This window comes from Doryrhamphus excisus, linkage group LG6 (assembly GCF_037039965.1).
Source record: "Doryrhamphus excisus strain RoL-2023G ecotype Guam linkage group LG6, RoL_Dexc_Guam_v1.1, whole genome shotgun sequence".
Taxonomy (NCBI): Eukaryota; Metazoa; Chordata; class Actinopteri; order Syngnathiformes; family Syngnathidae; genus Doryrhamphus; species Doryrhamphus excisus.
The window spans coordinates 8,473,229-8,491,975 of NC_136362.1; the positions used below are offsets into that span (position 1 = coordinate 8,473,229).

The 18,747-nt window shown below is 39.8% G+C and overlaps 1 protein-coding gene across 7 annotated transcripts in view; it reads left to right on the forward strand.

Moving 5' to 3' along the window:
• ctnnd2b (catenin (cadherin-associated protein), delta 2b) overlaps positions 1 to 18,747 on the forward strand; it is a 155,375-nt gene that overhangs the window by 91,781 nt on the left and 44,847 nt on the right. For 2 of the 7 annotated variants that reach the window (XM_058066029.2, XM_078791347.1), the window contains 7 exons: positions 910 to 1,061; positions 1,957 to 2,130; positions 3,607 to 3,752; positions 5,113 to 5,363; positions 6,560 to 6,691; positions 10,722 to 11,019; positions 14,335 to 14,391. In XM_058066029.2, the coding sequence (XP_057922012.2) occupies positions 910 to 1,061; positions 1,957 to 2,130; positions 3,607 to 3,752; positions 5,113 to 5,363; positions 6,560 to 6,691; positions 10,722 to 11,019; positions 14,335 to 14,391 (1,210 nt within the window). The remainder of the gene's footprint in view (positions 1 to 909; positions 1,062 to 1,956; positions 2,131 to 3,606; positions 3,753 to 5,112; positions 5,364 to 6,559; positions 6,692 to 10,721; positions 11,020 to 14,334; positions 14,392 to 18,747) is intronic. The other 5 variants (XM_078791346.1, XM_058066038.2, XM_058066035.2 and 2 more) reach the window with 5 other exon arrangements.

The following is an 18,747-nucleotide window of genomic DNA, read 5'->3' on the forward strand; positions in this document are numbered from 1 at the left end:
GCAGTTATGGTGCATTCAAGGATCACCAAATACAGTGGGAAATCTCAACGCCCGAGGAAAAAGCGTGATCAGTAAAGCATGGAGACATAAAGTTATAAAAATGTCGTCCGAGAACATGCAAACTCCACACAGAGATGGCCGAGTGTGGAATCGATCTCGGGTCTCCTAGCTGTGAGGTCTGCCATCTAACCACTCGACCGCCGTACAGACGGCCCGGTACATTAAACTGCCAAATTTGAGCCATTTTTTCCAAAAGGTTTTGACAGTCAAAAACGTTTGCGTGCAGTTATGGTGCATTCAAGGATCACCAAATACAGTGGGAAATCTCAACGCCTGAGGAAAAATCAGTAAAGCATGGAGACATAAAGGTATAAAAATGGCATCCGAGAACATGCAAACTCCACACAGAGATGGCCGAGGGTGGAATCGAACTCGGGTGCCCTAGCTGTGAGGTCTGCACGCAAACCACTCCCCCACCGTGCAGCCACTTGCAGATTTTTTTTGGGTAAAAAAATGTATTTTTATTGGTTTACAGGCATGCAAAATTCCCTTTTTCATTTTTAATCTCCAAATTCAGAACGGCCGTGCATGCCCTGATCTCCATTACGGAATTGTGTTTTTCTCCACGTACCTGTTATTGAAAGAAATAACCTTCCGAGTAGACTTACGTCAAAGTGACGTGGCAGGAGATAAGCCGGGTCTTAAAGTGGATTCTGACAATGATCAAGAGTTTCTTTTAACTCATGACACTTGAGTTGCACGGCTGCGTAACGTCCTTCTCTTCCGTCTTGAAAGGAGAGAAATGAATAAACGCACACGGCCGGCGTGATGTTTATTGATGATGGAGTTATTCAAAGGTCGAAAGATCCTCACGTCTTCATGTTGTGCGCTTTTCTTTCTACCCTTCAGGACAAGGACTTCTCTCTCATAGCGCTTTGCAGCTCAACAACCAGGATGCCTATGCAGCTGCCGGTTACCACAGCAACCAAGCTCTGGCGCTGGGGGAAGTGGTGTCGGGTCGGAGCGGACACATGGGCGGGGCTGTTCACAGCTACAACCAGGTACGTGAAGGCGACATTTGGTAATGGTAATGGTTTTATTTCATTTGAACATGCATCAGATTACACTTGAATGCATCACATAATCAGTTCACAGTTCCACATGTCCAAAAGGAGTAGGAAGAAGCAAAGCTTATTAAATCCTACCCCTCCATCTGGTACTTTTACAATCAGTAACTGTTACATTTGTTCACTTCCTGCTTTCATAAAATAATTAAAAAAAAATTTTTAGTTTAAAATTTGTTTTGTTTGTTTTTTTTGGTAATGGTAATGGTTTTATTTCATTTGAACATGCATCAGATTACACTTGAATGCATCACATAATCAGTTCACAGTTCCACATGTCCAAAAGGAGTAGGAAGAAGCAAAGCTTATTAAATCCTACCCCTCCATCTGGTACTTTTACAATCAGTAACTGTTACATTTGTTCACTTCCTGCTTTCCTAATATAGTTTACGTTTTTTTTTTTTTTTTTTAATTTTATTTTATGTCACCTACCAAAGTACGAGGTGATATGTATTGAGTTCATTGAGTGTTTTTGTCAGTTTCGCCTTGAATTTATTGCGTCCCCACCAAAAAGAGTGCATTTGTTGAATATGTTTGGCGTGTCACGGCACACAACTACGGTGCGTTCAAGGACCGCCTAACAACGGTCGCTGTGAATTATATGTACTATTCCACACTGGTCACTAAATGTCTGCAACATATCAGAAAGGAGGCAAAAATGTCCATCGCTGATTTTCAAAGTTATTTTATTTTATTTTATTTTATTTTATTTTATTTTATTTTATTTTATTTTATTTTATTTTATTTTATTTTATTTTATTTTATTTTATTTTATTTTATTATTTTTTCTTCATGTTTCTTCATGTTCTCGTGTTTCTGCCGACCTCTCCAGGTGACATCCAGTCGAGCAGCAGCCCAGTTGGTCGGGACGGACTCCCCGTCTCAGTCTCAGAGAGACTCGTACGCTCAGCAGGCCCACGGAAGCGCCTTCCACATGCCCAGCGATGGTGGATCAGCGGCTGTTGCGCCATCCATGTACTACTCCTGTGCAACCTTGCCTGCACAGGTACGTACATCTCTGTGTCTCACGGCGGTGAATCAATAGCCACGTATACATGGACCCAAATATTCCAATTCCATTTGGGTTATTTGCTCAAACTGAAAGAATCTAACCTCTGAGAGGTGATCAGTAAAGCATGGAGACATAAAGGTATAAAAATGGCGTCCGAGATGACCGAGGGTGGAATCGAACTCGGGTCTCCTAGCTGTGAGGTAACCACTCGACCGCGTACAGACGGCCCGGTACATTAAACTGCCGAATTTGAGCCGTTGTTTCCAAAAAGTTTTGACAGTCGCGGCTTCACAAACTGTTACGTGCAGTAACACACGGCTATGGTGCATTCAAGGATCACCAAATACAGTGGGAAATCTCAACGCCCGAGGAAAAAGCGCAATCAGTAAAGCATGGAGACATAAAGGTATAAAAATGGCGTCTGAGAACATGCAAACTCCACACAGAGATGGCCGAGGGTGGAATCGAACTCGTGTCTCCTAGCTGTGAGGTAACCACTCAACCGCCGTACAGACGGCCCGGTACATTAAACTGCCAAATTTGAGCCATTGTTTCCAAGAAGTTTTGACAGTCACAAACTTTTGCGTGCAGTAACACACGGCTATGGTGCATTCAAGGATCACCAAATACAGTGGGAAATCTCAACGCCCGAGGAAAAAGCGTGATCAGTACAGCATGGAGACATAAAGGTATAAAAATGGCGTCCGAGAACATGCAAACTCCACACAGAGGTGGCCGGGAGTGGAATCGAACTCGGGTCTCCTAGCTGTGAGGTAACCACTCGACCGCCGTACACACGGCCCGGTACATTAAACTGCCAAATTTGAGCTGTTGTTTCCAGAAAGTTTTGACAGTCACAAACTTCTGCGTGTAGTTATGGTGCATTCAAGGATCACCAAATACAGTGGGAAATCTCAACGCCCGAGGAAAAAGTGCGATCAGTAAAGCATGGAGACATAAAAATGGCGTACGAGAACATGCAAACACCACACAGAGATGCCCGAGGTTGGAATTGAACCTTGGTCTCCTAGCTGTGAGGTCTGTGCGCTAACCACTCGACCACCGCGCCGCCTTTAGATTGATCTTTTCCCAGTCAAAACTAATATTTTAAACGCTTAATTCACTACTGTTCGCTTTCATAACTTGGTTTCATATCTTCTGAATTAGCAAAGCACCCCGGGGTCCGTCCCCCACACTCAGCTTTAAGCTCCGCTGCAGGAGGACCTTTAAAATATTCAATAAACTAATTTCTCCTTTTTGAAAAATAAAAGACATCCGAACCAGCTTAGAAGGCCGGGCTCATGACAGTCATATTTCATGTCATATTTCCTGTGAATTTGCTGAGCTTCTACTCTTTGTGGTCCCCAACTCGGGTTTCATCCCTGCGACTATAATGACTTACAACGAGGTAGATGAATATTTTAGCTTAGCGACATTCCCTTTTCATGAAGTACAACTTCTCTATTACAGCGCGTCAGCTCCCCTCTGCAGGCAGTGGGATCTCCAACCAAGCTCCAGCGTCTGGGTTCAGCCTCCTCCGACATGCCCAGCTACGCAACACTACAGCGGGTGTCATCGCCTAAACAGTCCCCTAGTCGTCTGGCCAAGTCCTACAGGTTGGTTCCCTTTGCTTCCATTGTTAGGTGCAGATAATGACGTATGACACCGGTATGACACCGGTATGATACCGGTGATGATACCGTATGATACCGCCAGGTATTTTTTATTTTTTATTTTAAAATCACTTTTTACTTTCACTTTCCTTTTCCTTGATGCAAGTGACCCTAAAAGAGTCTCCGTCGTGCCTGGGAGACATTCATTCATTCATTCATTTTCTACCGCTTATCCTCGCGAGGGTCATGCTGGAGCCTATCCCAGCTGATACACCCTGGCCAGCCAATCACAGGGCACATATAGACAAACAACCATTCACACTCACATTCATACCTATGGACAATTTGGAGTCGCTAATTAACCTAGCGGCTGCACGACGGTCGAGTGGTTAGCGTGCAGACCTCACAGCTAGGAGACCGGGGTTCAATTCCGCCCTCGGCCATGTCTGTGTGGAGTTTGCATGTTCTCCCCGTGCATGCGTGGGTTTTCTCCGGGTACTCCGGTTTCCTCCCACATTCCAAAAACATGCTAGGTTAATTAGCGACTCCAAATTGTCCATAGGTATGAATGTGAGTGTGAATGGTTGTTTGTCTATATGTGCCCTGTGATTGGCTGGCCACCAGTCCAGGGTGTACCTGATACAGGTTTGTATCAGGTGCACCTTTTGGGTGTTAAGTTGCTATGTGATGAATTTAGTGCTGTTGGTAGTGACGACATCATAACTGTCACTGCACATTTACACATTTGGCACCTAGACCTCACAGCTAGGAGACCCGAGTTCAATTCCACCCTCAGCCATCTCTGTGTGGAGTTTGCATGTTCTCCCCGTGCATGCGTGGGTTTTCTCCGGGTACTCCGGTTTCCTCCCACATTCCAAAAACATGCTAGGTTAATTAGCGACTCCAAATTGTCCATAGGTATGAATGTGAGTGTGAATGGTTGTTTGTCTATATGTGCCCTGTGATTGGCTTGGCTGGCCACCAGTCCAGGGTGTACCCCTGCCTCTCGCCCCAAGAGAGCTGGGATAGGCTCCAGCACCCACCGCGACCCTCGTGAGGAAAAGCGGTAGAAAATGAATGAATAATTAACCTAGTTTTTTTTTTGGAATGTGGGAGGAAACCGGAGTACCTGGAAAAAAACCCACGCATTCATGGGGAGAACATGCAAACTCCACACAGAGATGGAATTGAACTTGGTGGAATTGAACTTGGGTCAGCTAGCTGTGAGGCCCGCCTCGGTGACATGATGATGGTTAAAAGTTTCATAAGTTAAAGAAACCCTTTTGGGGGCATTTTTTCCCCATCACCCACAATCCTTCTGTGATCCTCTAAAGATATAACAAGAGATTTTATTTCCTCGCAGCACCTCGTCACCCATCAACATGGTAGCGTCGGGCGCCGGCGGGCCGTCCTCCCCGCTGTCTGTGGCAGCCTCGACGGGAGGCAACCTCACCTCGTCGCCCATCCACCAGCTGAGCTCGGCAGTGGGTAGCTACGCCACCTTGTCGCCCACCAAGCGTATGCTGCATCACATCGGAGGAGACACCTACAAGATTTCCCACGAGCTGTACGCCAACGCCACCCTGAAAAGGCCGGGTAGCCTGGCAGGTAGAGGTCAAGATGATTTTACCATTCCTTTCTTCATCCGTGTATGTGTCAAATGTCGGGATTGGTGAATGGGAAGCCTGAGTTGCGGGGAAAGGTCAGAAGTAGGGATGCTCCGATCAATATCGGTTGATTTCTGTCAAATTTATTTTTCCGATCACAAAAAAACGGTCGGTGTGCGGCGCCAAGCCCAACATGTGACAGATTTCACATGAACACACCTGAAAAGGGACTAAAAAAGGGACTAAAAAGATAAAAACGTTTAAAAGGTTTAAAATATGAGTTAAAAGCCTGATTAAAAAAAGAGCATAAAATAGGACTCAAAAGATAAAAAACATTTAAAAACGTTTAAAATATGAGTTAAAAGCTTGATTTAAAAAAGAGCATAAAATAGGACTAAAAAGATAAAAACGTTTAAAAAAGTTTAAAATATGAGTTAAAAGACTGATTAAAAAAGAGCATAAAATAGGACTAAAAAGATAAAAACGTTTAAAAAGTTTAAAATATGAGTTAAAAGCCTGATTTAAAAAGACTAAGAGCATAACATAGGATTAAAAAGATAAAAACATTTAAAAAGTTTAAAATATGAGTTAAAAGCCTGATTAAAAAAGCCTAAGAGCATAAAATAGGACTAAAAATATAAAAACGTTTAAAAAGTTTAAAATATGAGTTAAAAGCCTGATTAAAAAAAGAGCATAAAATAGGACTAAAAAGATAAAAACGTTTAAAAAGTTTAAAATATGAGTTAAAAGCCTGATTAAAAAAGAGCATAAAATAGGACTAAAAAGATAAAAACGTTTAAAAAGTTTAAAATATGACTTAAAAGCCTGATTAAAAAAGACTAAGAGCATAAAATAGGACTAAAAAGATAAAAACGTTGAAAAAGTTTAAAATATGAGTTAAAAGCCTGATTAAAAAAGAGCATAAAATAGGACTAAAAAGATAAAAACGTTTAAAAAGTTAAAAAAAAGTTAAAAGCCTGATTAAAAAAGACTAAGAGCATAAAATAGGACTAAAAAGATAAAAACGTTTAAAAAGGAGGGTTAAGGAAATCTCAAAGCTTTTATAGATAGGCAAATACTGACCATGAACACACCTGAAAAGTCATCCAAAGGCCACCACTGACTGATATTATTACCCCCATATATTATTGTGTTTTAGCTTACCTTCAAATCCTCCAACTTCCTGTCTGCTGTGTCTCACAGGCTCCAGAGGTTCCTACAGCAGCCAGCATAGCCATCTCGGCTCGGAGCTGCGACCTCTGCAGTCTCCGGAGCATCACATCGACCCCATCTATGAAGACAGAGTCTACACCAAGCCCAACCTGCGAGGACAAGGTGAGCTTAAATTCATGATTGGCGGGCCAGGAAACGTTGACTAGGCTTGAAACGGCGTGTTATTTAGCCAAGGCATCGAATGAACATGGACAAATATCATACAAAGTCATGTAAACCGGAGGAGACAGATGGCTTCTACTTCTTTATAGAATACTAAATGCTAGCTTCCAGGTGTTAGTTTTTTATCATTCATTCATTCATTCATTCAATGTGGGAGGAAACCGGAGTACCCGGAGAAAACCCACGCATGCACGGGGAGAACATGCAAACTCCACACAGAGATGGCCGAGGGTGGAATTGAACCCTGGTCTCCTAGCTGTGAGGTCTAGGTGCCAAATCTGCAAATGTGCAAATATACCAGTGTACAGTGACAGTTATGATGCCAACAGCACCAAATTCATCACATAGCAACTTAACACCCAAAAGGTGCACCTGATACAAACATGTTAAAAGCCTGATTAAAAAAGAGCATAAAATAGGACTAAAAAGATAAAAAACGTTTAAAAAGTTTAAAATATGAGTTAAAAGCCTGATTAAAAAAGAGCATAAAATAGGACTAAAAAGATAAAAAACGTTTAAAAAGTTTAAAATATGAGTTAAAAGCCTGATTAAAAAAGACTAAGAGCATAAAATAGGACTAAAAAGATAAAAACGTTTAAAAAGTTTAAAATAGGAGTTAAAAGCCTGATTAAAAAAGAGCAAAAAATAGGACTAAAAAGATAAAAATATTTAAAACGTTTAAAATAGGAGTTAAAAGCCTGATTAAAAAAGAGCATAAAATAGGACTAAAAAGATAAAAACGTTTAAAAAGTTTAAAATAGGAGTTAAAAGCCTGATTAAAAAAGAGCAAAAAATAGGACTAAAAAGATAAAAATATTTAAAACGTTTAAAATAGGAGTTAAAAGCCTGATTAAAAAAGAGCATAAAATAGGACTAAAAAGATAAAAACGTTTGAAAAGTTTAAAGTATGAGTTAAAAGCCTAATTAAAAAAGAGCATAAAATAGGACTAAAAAAATAAAAACGTTTGAAAAGTTTAAAATATGAGTTAAAAGCCTGATTAAAAAAAAGCATAAAATAGGACTAAAAAGATAAAAAACGTTTAAAAAGTTTAAAATAGGAGTTAAAAGCCTGATTTAAAAAGAGCATAAAATAAGACTAAAAAGATAAAAACGTTTGAAAAGTTTAAAATATGAGTTAAAAGCCTGATTAAAAAAGACCATAAAATAGGACTAAAAAGATAAAAACGTTGAAAAAGTTTAAAATATGAGTTAAAAGCCTGATTAAAAAAGACCATAAAATAGGACTAAAAAGATAAAAACGTTGAAAAAGTTTAAAATATGAGTTAAAAGCCTGATTAAAAAAGACCATAAAATAGGACTAAAAAGATAAAAATGTTTAAAAAGTTTAAAATATGAGTTAAAGCTTGATTAAAAAAACTACGAGCATAAAATAGGACTAAAAAGATAAAAACGTTGAAAGAGTTTAAAATATGAGTTAAAAGCCTGATTAAAAAAAGACCATAAAATAGGACTAAAAAGATAAAAACGTTTAAAAAGTTTAAAATATGAGTTAAAGCTTGATTAAAAAAACTACGAGCATAAAATAGGACTAAAAAGATAAAAACGTTGAAAAAGTTTAAAATATGAGTTAAAAGCCTGACTAAAAAAGACCATAAAATAGGACTAAAAAGATAAAAACGTTTAAAAAGTTTAAAATATGAGTTAAAGCTTGATTAAAAAAACTATGAGCATAAAATAGGACTAAAAAGATAAAAACATTTAAAAAGTTTAAAATATGAGTTAAAAGCCTGATTAAAAAGGTGTGTTCATGAAAGATTCAGTCCCAGAGAATGTGAAGAAATGCTCACACAGACATTTGATACCGATACGAATATTTATCGTACCTTTCCAACGCTTAATTAAGAGCACAACTATCAGACAGTTGAATCAACGGCATCAAAAAAGCTTGAACCACACGTGAAAAAAAACCGTTAAAATAGACCAAAAACCACCTATAAATAGCCGCATCATGCTGTCAAGCGTCTAAACGTTGGGAGTAAAGAACATCATGTGGTGTTCAGAAGGACGATGAAAGAAATCCAACAAAGAGTTTTGCAGGCATATTCCCACTCGGGAGGTATTAAAGGTGTGTTATTGCCGTGGAGAAGAAACGTTCATGTTCCATCACATCGTCAGGAAAATCTAATTGGGGTCTCGGTGCAGGCCATTTGTCCCTACACTGCTGTCTGCTAGATAATTAGTTTGAAGGCTAACTATTAATCTCAATGAATGCCCTGCTCATAGGCTTAGAAATCACGGCAAATCAACCATGTCTTAAAAATGTTTAAAGTAAAATGTGCAAAAGTGGACCTTTTACTCTGATGTTAACTTTGATGAATTCAGATAAAAAACATTATTTTTAATTTTTAATTTTTAATTTTTAATTTTTAATTTTTAATTTTTAATTTTTAATTTTTAATTTTTAATTTTTAATTTTTAATTTTTAATTTTTAATTTTTAATTTTTTACAGCGTCGAGATTTCCCACTGTATTTGGTGATCATTGAATGCACCATAGCCGTGTGTTACTGCACGCAAAAGTTTGTGAAGCCGCGACTGTCAAAAACTTTTTGGAAACAATGGCTCAAATTTGGCAGTTTAATGTACCGGGCCGTGTGTACGGCGGTCGAGTGGTTACCTCACAGCTAGGAGACCCGAGTTCGATTCCACTCTCGGCCACCTCTGTGTGGAGTTTACATGTTCTTGGACGCCATTTTTATACCTTTATGTCTCCATGCTTTACTGATCACGCTTTTTCCTCGAGCGTTGAGATTTCCCACTGTATTTGATGATCCTTGAATGCACCATAGCCGTGTGTTACTGTACGCAAAAGTTTGTGAAGCCGTGACTGTCAAAAACTTTTTGGAAACAATGGCTCAAATTTGGCAGTTTAATGTACCGGGCCGTGTGTACGGCGGTCGAGTGGTTACCTCACAGCTAGGAGACCCGAGTTCGATTCCACTCTCGGCCACCTCTGTGTGAAGTTTACATGTTCTTGGACGCCATTTTTATACCTTTATGTCTCCATGCTTTACTGATCACGCTTTTTCCTCGAGCGTTGAGATTTCCCACTGTATTTGGTGATCCTTGAATGCACCATAGCCGTGTGTTACTGCACGCAAACGTTTGTGAAGCCGCGACTGTCAAAAACTTTTTGGAAACAACGACTCAAATTTGGCAGTTTAATGTACCGGGCCGTGTGTACGGCGGTCGAGTGGTTACCTCACAGCTAGGAGACCTGAGTTCGATTCCACTCTCGGACACCTCTGTGTGGAGTTTACATGTTCTCGGACGCCATTTTTATACCTTTATGTCTCCATGCTTTACTGATCACGCTTTTTCCTCGAGCGTTGAGATTTCCCACTGTATTTGGTGATCCTTGAATGCACCATAGCCGTGTGTTACTGCACTCAAAAGTTTGTGAAGCCGCGACTGTCAAAAACTTTTTGGAAACAACGGCTCAAATTTGGCAGCTTGTGTGTACGGCGGTCGAGTGGTTATCTCAGAGCTAGGAGACCCGAGTTCGATTCCACTCTCGGCTATCTCTGTGTGGAGTTTGCATGTTCTCGGATGCCATTTTTATACCTTTATGTCTCCATGCTTTACTGATCACGCTTTTTCCTCGGGCGTTGAGATTTCCCACTGTATTTGGTGATCATTGAATGCACCATAGCCGTGTGTTACTCCATGCTTTACTGATCACGCTTTTGTGTGTAAAAGCTTTACTTTTGCATGTTTTCTGATATTCTTTTGTGATTTTAGTTTTTACACAAATGAAAAACTAAATCCTTTGGTGAGTTTCTTTGAGTCTGAGTTCACCCCGTCTGGTTTCTACCGTATTCATTTATTTTTTTGTGTTTTTGCTTCTTCCCTTTCCACTTTGTCTTTTGCTGTTTTCTTCCATTTGTGGTGTTGACGTGTGTACTACCTGATTCCTCTTCTTCCACTCTGCTCCCTTTTAACCACACCAGTGGTGAACCAGTTGTACCAAGAGGTCCTCAACTATCTGCTCTGTCCCTACACTCTAGCCCCGCCTTCCCCCGGTGTCGATCCAATCCCATTGCAGCGAACGGGAAGCCAGAGCGCCGCTTCCACCTTCCAGCGAGGCAGCTTCGCCACGGGAGGCGGACCTGATTACAGCAACCCTTACCGCACCTTGCAGTTCTGCCCGTCCACCGAATCGCCTTACAGCAAGTCGGGCCCCACACTTCCCCCGGAGGCGGCCCTGGGAAGGTCTCCGTCTGTGGACAGCATCCAGAAGGACCCAAGGTGTGGTATCTTGACTTGGTCTCTGGCTTGTGGATCAGGCACTGTGTTTTACTCCCTTTCCACTCTCACTCACTGAACTTACTGAGGTCCAGATTCACTAAATTATACAAACTATCAGGATCCTGGAGGTTTTTAGGCTGGATTTACACTGCAGGTTTTCACTTTGTACCAGTAAGCACCTTGCTTGGCCCGATATCAGCGCGCTTGAAAAAAATAAATAAAAAATATAAACAAGAAAAAAAATTAATAAAAATAAATAAGATTCAAAATAATCCACAAAAAAGAGGAAAAAAAGAAAAAAAATTAATAAAAATAAATAAGACTCAAAATAATCCACAAAAAAGAGGGAAAAAAAAGAAAAAAAATTAATACAAATAAATAAGACTCAAAATAATCCACAAAAAAGAGGAAAAAGAAAATAAGACTCAAAATAATTCATAAAAAAGAGGGGAAAAAAATTATAAAAATAAATAAGACTCAAAATAATCCACAAAAAAAGAGGAAAAAAAAGAAAAAAAATTAATAAAAATAAGTAAGACTCAAAATAATCCACAAAAAAGAGGAAAAAAAGAAAAAAAAATTAATACAAATAAATAAGACTCACAATAATCCACAAAAAAAGAGGAAATTTTTTTTAAAAAATTAATAAAAAATAAATAAGACTCAAAATAATCCACAAAAAAAGAGGGAAAAAAAGAAAAAAAATTAATAAAAATAAATAAGACTCAAAATAATCCACAAAAAAAGAGGGGAAAAAAGAAAAAAATAATACAAATAAATAAGACTGAAAATAATCCACAAAGTCAGGAAAATGGCATTAATCCCTCGTTTTAGACAGTTTTTAACATAATATAAGCCCTCTCGACATGAAATAACACCCCTATAGTCACCATTACCGTTTTATCACTCAATATAGTACACATAGAAAAAAAAAAACATTAACAATACTTGTGCTCGTTTGTGTTGCTGTAAATTTTTCCCGGCGCTGGATGGTTTCGGGGCAGGAAGTGATGCCCGGGCTCAAACGTTGAGGTTTATCTTGCTGTGGGTTATAGCGGGAACAGTAGGCCGTGTTTGGGATTATTGTGCTTGTGGTGAGATTATTCAAACCTGCAAAAAAAAAAAATGCCTGTTGTTCTGATGCTTGTGTGTCACACCAGTAACGTTACTGACACCTAGTGACCAGCGCAGGCTATTGCATATTATTGTGTCGTCTTTGAATGCCTTATATTTGTATTTTACTTAATTTAGCCATCTTTATGCTTGAAATTGTTTCATTTCTGCAAAAAATGCATAAAATTAAGTATGAATATTTTTGTACTAATAAAAGGAGGTTCAACTTCTTTATCTTCAGGCCTCGCATTTGGAACGCTAGTGTAAATCCAGCCGGCTTGTCAGGAGTGTGAGACGATGCCTTGCTAGTCAATAGATGAATACATTTCAGAAGCACGTCAACATACTGTACACTTGATCCCCGCCATGCCGCGAATAATTCAGGCGCCCATGGAAATGTCTGTTTTGACTTTAACGCGGGGGTGTCCTGCGTTTTTCGTGAAAAATGCTAAAATTGCAACTCATCACGTCGGTGAAAAAGTCCATTGTTAGTATTGTTAATTTTTTTTAATTTTTTGTCATAATATGAGACTTTTTCTCCTAATTATCTGACATTTTTCTTTCAATATTTTTAACATATACTTAATTCTCTCAAAATTATCTATTTTTTTTATTTCTGCAGGCTTTTTTTTTTGTTGTTAATTTTTTTTTACATCGATTTCAGCTTTTTTCTTGTAAATGTTCTTCACGACATCCCATGATACATTGAGTCAACATTGACTCGTAACATTATAATTTTTTTCAGAATCTAATTTTTGGCAAATTTTATGACAATAATATTGTAATAGTATGAGGGGGAAAAATAAGCTAATTTTAGGAGCGAAAAGTTAGAATGTTCTTAGAAAAGTCATAAAAAAAATAACTAAATAAATTACATAAAAATAATAAATAAATAAAAGAATTTTGGTGAAAGTATATTTATATTTTTTCATCATATTACAACATTATTATCATAAAATGAAGATTTTTTTCTCATTAGATTACAAATTTTTCTGGTGATATTTTTGGCTTTATTCTTGGAAAATTAAAAAAAATATATAAATTTTGCTTTTCTTGTTATTTCATTATTATTTTTGAATACTTTTTTTTTTTTTTTATATATGCCGCATGCCTCGTTGGACACCCCCGCTCTCAAAATGTACTCAAAAACGACTCAAAATATTCATAAAACAAACACCTACACACTCATTTGAATGCAAAACAATACTATTTTATACTCATCTGTACCCCGCAAGGCATGCTGGGTAACTTTCTGTTTAAGAAGTGTGCACGGAGGTTTCCCGGCATGCCTTGCGGGTTATGTATTAGTCTAAAATTGTGTTGTTTTACATGTACAGTGTAGCTTTGGGATTGGCAAACGGGATGGGTCTTCTACCAATCAACACCATTGATTAATATTTTTAGCGGCTATGCGGGGGTCCACTGTATTCGATATATACAAGAGTTTAAATCTGGGCTTTAGTATGATGCACAGTCACGCCGCATCTTTCACTGTCCTTTTCTAGTTTGCTTTGACATTGGAAATCACCCGAACGCATCACATGCGCACACATCATTGCAACGGCAAGGGTTGTAGTTGGCAGGCGGTAAACGAGGAAAAGAGCATTGAGAAGTCCAACTTCCTGCCTTCTTCTGTCGACTAAAAGGCGACAAGTTGTAAAATGTCATCCCAGATCCCCACGACTATGTTTTTTTTTTTTTTTTAAAAAAGGTAGAGGCGTCGCTCTTTCCTCCAGCTAGCATCCAAAGTATGTTGTTTCCTTGGGCTCAACTGCACATGAACTCAACACCCATATTGTTTGTGTGTAGCTCCCAGCGAGCACATGTATCCACTGACACGGAACATCTCCAGGCTAGGCTAGAAAGGGGGTGCATGCCTTATTTTTGCATAAAATGTAACAATAGATGTATAAAATATATTTGTTTTTTTTTTTTTTTATCGCAGTCTAAGCTCATTCTGCAATCAAAGCAGCCATAACATGCCATCACGCTCTCTGTTTACCCCCCCCACCCCCACTCACCGCCTGCTCTGTGTGCCCCCCCCTCCTCCACCCTTTGTGCCTGATAACCAAATGCTGAGAGAAAGACGAGTCTAGTCACTCCACATTTCAGCGTATTTAATCATCGCTATTAACAACGACGGTTACTGCTTGCCACACAGCCAACAATATTCCTCTCTCTTGTTTCTCTCTACCTCGATAGGTACGACCCAGAATTCCTTGTGTGGAATCAAAATCACGCCGAGCAAAGAATGACAAAGTAATCCTTATTTATTTCTACATATATATATATATTTTTATATATATATACATTCTGTCCATCTATCTTACCTTTGTGTCATTCACTGAATTCTTCCATCTTTGCTGTTACACCGACACACATGATCACTCATGTACACGTTGGTCCTCGGGTTAAAAAAGTCGGAATTTTTCCAGCATCATTACAACGGTCAACAATCATTGCACGGCGGTATAGTGGTTAGCGCGCAGACCTCACAGCTAGGAGACCAGGGTTCAATTCCACCCTCGGCTATCTCTGTGTGGAGTTTGCATGTTCTCCCCCGTGCATGCGTGGGTTTTTTTTCCGGGTACTCCGGTTTCCTCCCACATTCCGAAAACATGCTAGGTTAATTAGCAACTCCAAATTGTCCATAGGTATGAATGTGAGTGTGAATGGTTGTTTGTCTATATGTGCCCTGTGATTGGCTGGCCACCAGTCCAGGGTTGTACCTGATACATGTTTGTATCAGGTGCACCTTTTGGGTGTTAAGTTGCTGTGTGATGAATTTAGTGCCGTTGGTAGTGACGACAGCATAACTGTCACTGTACACTGGTATATTTGCACATTTACACATTTGGAACCGAGACCTCACAGCTAGGAGACCAGGGTTCAATTCCACCGTCGTCCATCTCTGTGTGGAGTTTGCATGTTCTACCCCGTGCATGCGTGGGTTTTTTTCCGGGTACTCCGGTTTCCTCCCACATTCCGAAAACATGCTAGGTTAATTAGCGACTCCAAATTGTCCATAGGTATGAATGTGAGTGTGAATGGTTGTTTGTCTATATGTGCCCTGTGATTGGCTGGCCACCAGTCCAGGGTTGTACCTGATACATGTTTGTATCAGGTGCACCTTTTGGGTGTTAAGTTGCTGTGTGATGAATTTAGTGCCGTTGGTAGTGACGACAGCATAACTGTCACTGTACACTGGTATATTTGCACATTTACACATTTGGCACCGAGACCTCACAGCTAGGAGACCAGGGTTCAATTCCACCGTCGTCCATCTCTGTGTGGAGTTTGCATGTTCTACCCCGTGCATGCGTGGGTTTTTTTCCGGGTACTCCGGTTTCCTCCCACATTCCGAAAACATGCTAGGTTAATTAGCGACTCCAAATTGTCCATAGGTATGAATGTGAGTGTGAATGGTTGTTTGTCTATATGTGTCCTGTGATTGGCTGGCCACCAGTCCAGGGTTATACCTGATACATGTTTGTATCAGGTGCACCTTTTGGGTGTTAAGTTGCTGTGTGATGAATTTAGTGACGGCAGCATAACTGTAACTGTACACTGACATATTTGGCACCTAGACCTCACAGCTAGGAGACCAGGGTTCAACTCCACCCTCGGCCCTCTCTGTGTGGAGTTTGCATGTGGAGTTTCCCCGTGCATGCGTGTGTTTTCTCCGGGTACTCCGGTTTCCTCCCACATTCCAAAAACATGCTAGGTTAATTAGCAACTCCAAATTGTCCATAGGTATGAATGTGAGTGTGAATGGTTGTTTGTCTATATGTGCCCTGTGATTGGCTGGCCACCAGTCCAGGGTGTACCCTGCCTCTCACCCAAAGACAGCTGGGGTAGGCTCCAGCAAAGCGGTAGCAAATGAATGAATGAACTCCCTGCTTTCACCCCTGTGGTTCAAAGTCCTTTTGACCTTTTAAAATATGGTCCTGGGCTAGTCTGGAAGGAGACCTGCTTGGTATCTCCTTGATGATGGCTGCCATAGTATCTGAACTTTTTATGATGTTCATTTTTAAAGTTTGTTCTTAACCAAGAAAGGTCATAACCCGGAACGCCATAAACCGAGGACCACCTGTACTTTGCATGGAACAGTATCAAATAGGAGGCCAGTTTAAAACTGATGCTGGCATTTTCAAGTTCTCGGCACTAAATGATGGCATCACAGACTGTAACATTGGCATCGCTTGAAAAGCTCATCAAGCCTGACTCTTCAAATGAAGTTAGAAAAACAAAACATCCATTTAATAGTCACAATTGGCAGCGATAAAGAAAGAAAAAAAGTAAAGTTTTAGTTGGTAAATATTCATCATTCTCTCCTTTGGCTGTCCCGCTAGCCCCGATCCATTCAACCCATTTGTCCATTTTTTAATTTACCCAGTCCTTCTTTCATTGTCTTCTGTCATCCTCCAGTGGTAAGTTCATCTATTGTTGTATTTGTCTTCTACAATATGATGATATGACTGACACTTACACAGGATTCAAACTCAGATAGTCTCCTGATTGTTGAAGATTCCACCTAAAGGCTTTTTCAGTTCTTTAATTTGAGTTGTGGAGTTTCCCTACTGTGTCATTGGTGGTGTGTCCTCTAGAGGGGGCTCAACAAACCTAAACCCACCAACACTGTCAGCTGGTTCAGGACAGAACCCCAAGAAGAAAACTCAAAAATCTCAAAAAAGAAGTGACATTGTCCAAATTCTGGACTGGGAGGTATAGGGAGACCGGTCCTTCCATCACTTTTCGTCATCTGTCCCTCAAAGATCCAGACAGTGACATATTGATATGCAGAGCAGTCATTCACCAACCTCAAAGATCCAGACAGTGACATATTGATATGCAGAGCAGTCATTCACCAACCTCAAAGATCCAGACAGTGACATATTGATATGCAGGGCAGTCATTCACCAACCTCAAAGATCCAGACAGTGACATATTGATATGCAGAGCAGTCATTCACCAACCTCAAAGATCCAGACAGTGACATATTGATATGCAGGGCAGTCATTCACCAAACACAAATAGGGAAACTCTAAATTCACAAAATTTGTGACCTGAAGAAGCCTTTTGGATGAAAGGTAAAACATATTCAACAAACAAGATGAGTCCAGTTACCCTGCTTCAATCCAAGACCTGGATGGTAGTCTCATTTTCTCTGAACTGGCCTGGGAATGCCTCAGTATCTCCTGTAAGGACCTGGATGAAGTATCCGTGGAGAGAAAGGTCAACCCAACACCAGATAAGTGGAAGACCATGCATAGATGGAGGAGAACTTGGTGCCTGTTCTAGTAACGTGGTTGTGCAAAAGCTAGATGAGCCAGTTTGGTGTGGATGGAATTGAATGTTCTGCAAAGAATCCTGACTACAACCCAATAGATACACACATACGTACATACATACATACATACATACGTACATACATACATACATACATACATACATACATACATACATACATACATACATACATACATACATACATACATACATACATACATAGTACATACATACATACATACATACATACGTACATACACACATACATACATACACACATACATACATACATGCATACATAACACATGCATACATACATGCATACATAACACATACATACATACATGCATACATAACACATACATACATACATACATACATACATATGTACATACATACATACATACATACATACATACATCCTACATAAATCCTACCCCTTCTCCATGCCAGAGCAGTTACCAATTCAATAAGTGATTTTTTCCCCACACATATAATCACAGAATCTTACATAAGACAAAACAACAAAAGAAGAGTGGGAACATCGGACACCCCAACAAAACCCCAGGACGTTACTTAAATATGATATATATTCTTTGTAATTACAGCATGTTCTACATTGTTTAATTTTTGAAAGCAAATGGTAAATTCCCAAAAATGACATTGCCAGCCATGACAAGCTGAAAAATGGACAATTTGGAGTCGCTAATTAACCTAGCATGTTTTTGGAATGTGGGAGGAAACCGGAGTACCCGGAGAAAAACCCACGCATACACGGGGAGAACATGCAAACTCCACACGGAGATGGCCGAGGGTGGAATTGAACCCTAGTCTCCTAGCTGTGAGGTCTGCACGCTAACCACTTCACCACCATGCAGGCTACATAAGATAATGTTCTGACAAATCACAGCTCTTTGCTGCGGAGACAGCGTCTCACTCTTTGTAATTTATGGAAGCATTGTTGCTGAAAGTAATGGAAGATTTGCGCTCGACATGATATGACCTGAGCAAATTGTTTTATCTTATTTCATGCTCATGCGCATCTGTGTTCCGTGTGTGTGTGTGTGTGTGTGTGTGTGGACACGTGTGTGACAATTCTCGGTGGTGTAACAGAGTCAGTCAGTCAACCGTGTTGTCACACCTTTGTACGCTCTCTGTCCTCACAATAAACTTGTGATACCCTGCAGATATGCTAATTTGTTTGAGAGTTAGAGTTGAGCTGCGGAGAGGGTCAAAGTCGGCGGGTGTCGATCCGATACCAAGTAAATAGGGTTACCGATACCGATACATGGTAATGGTAAAGGTTTTATTTGATTTGAACATGCA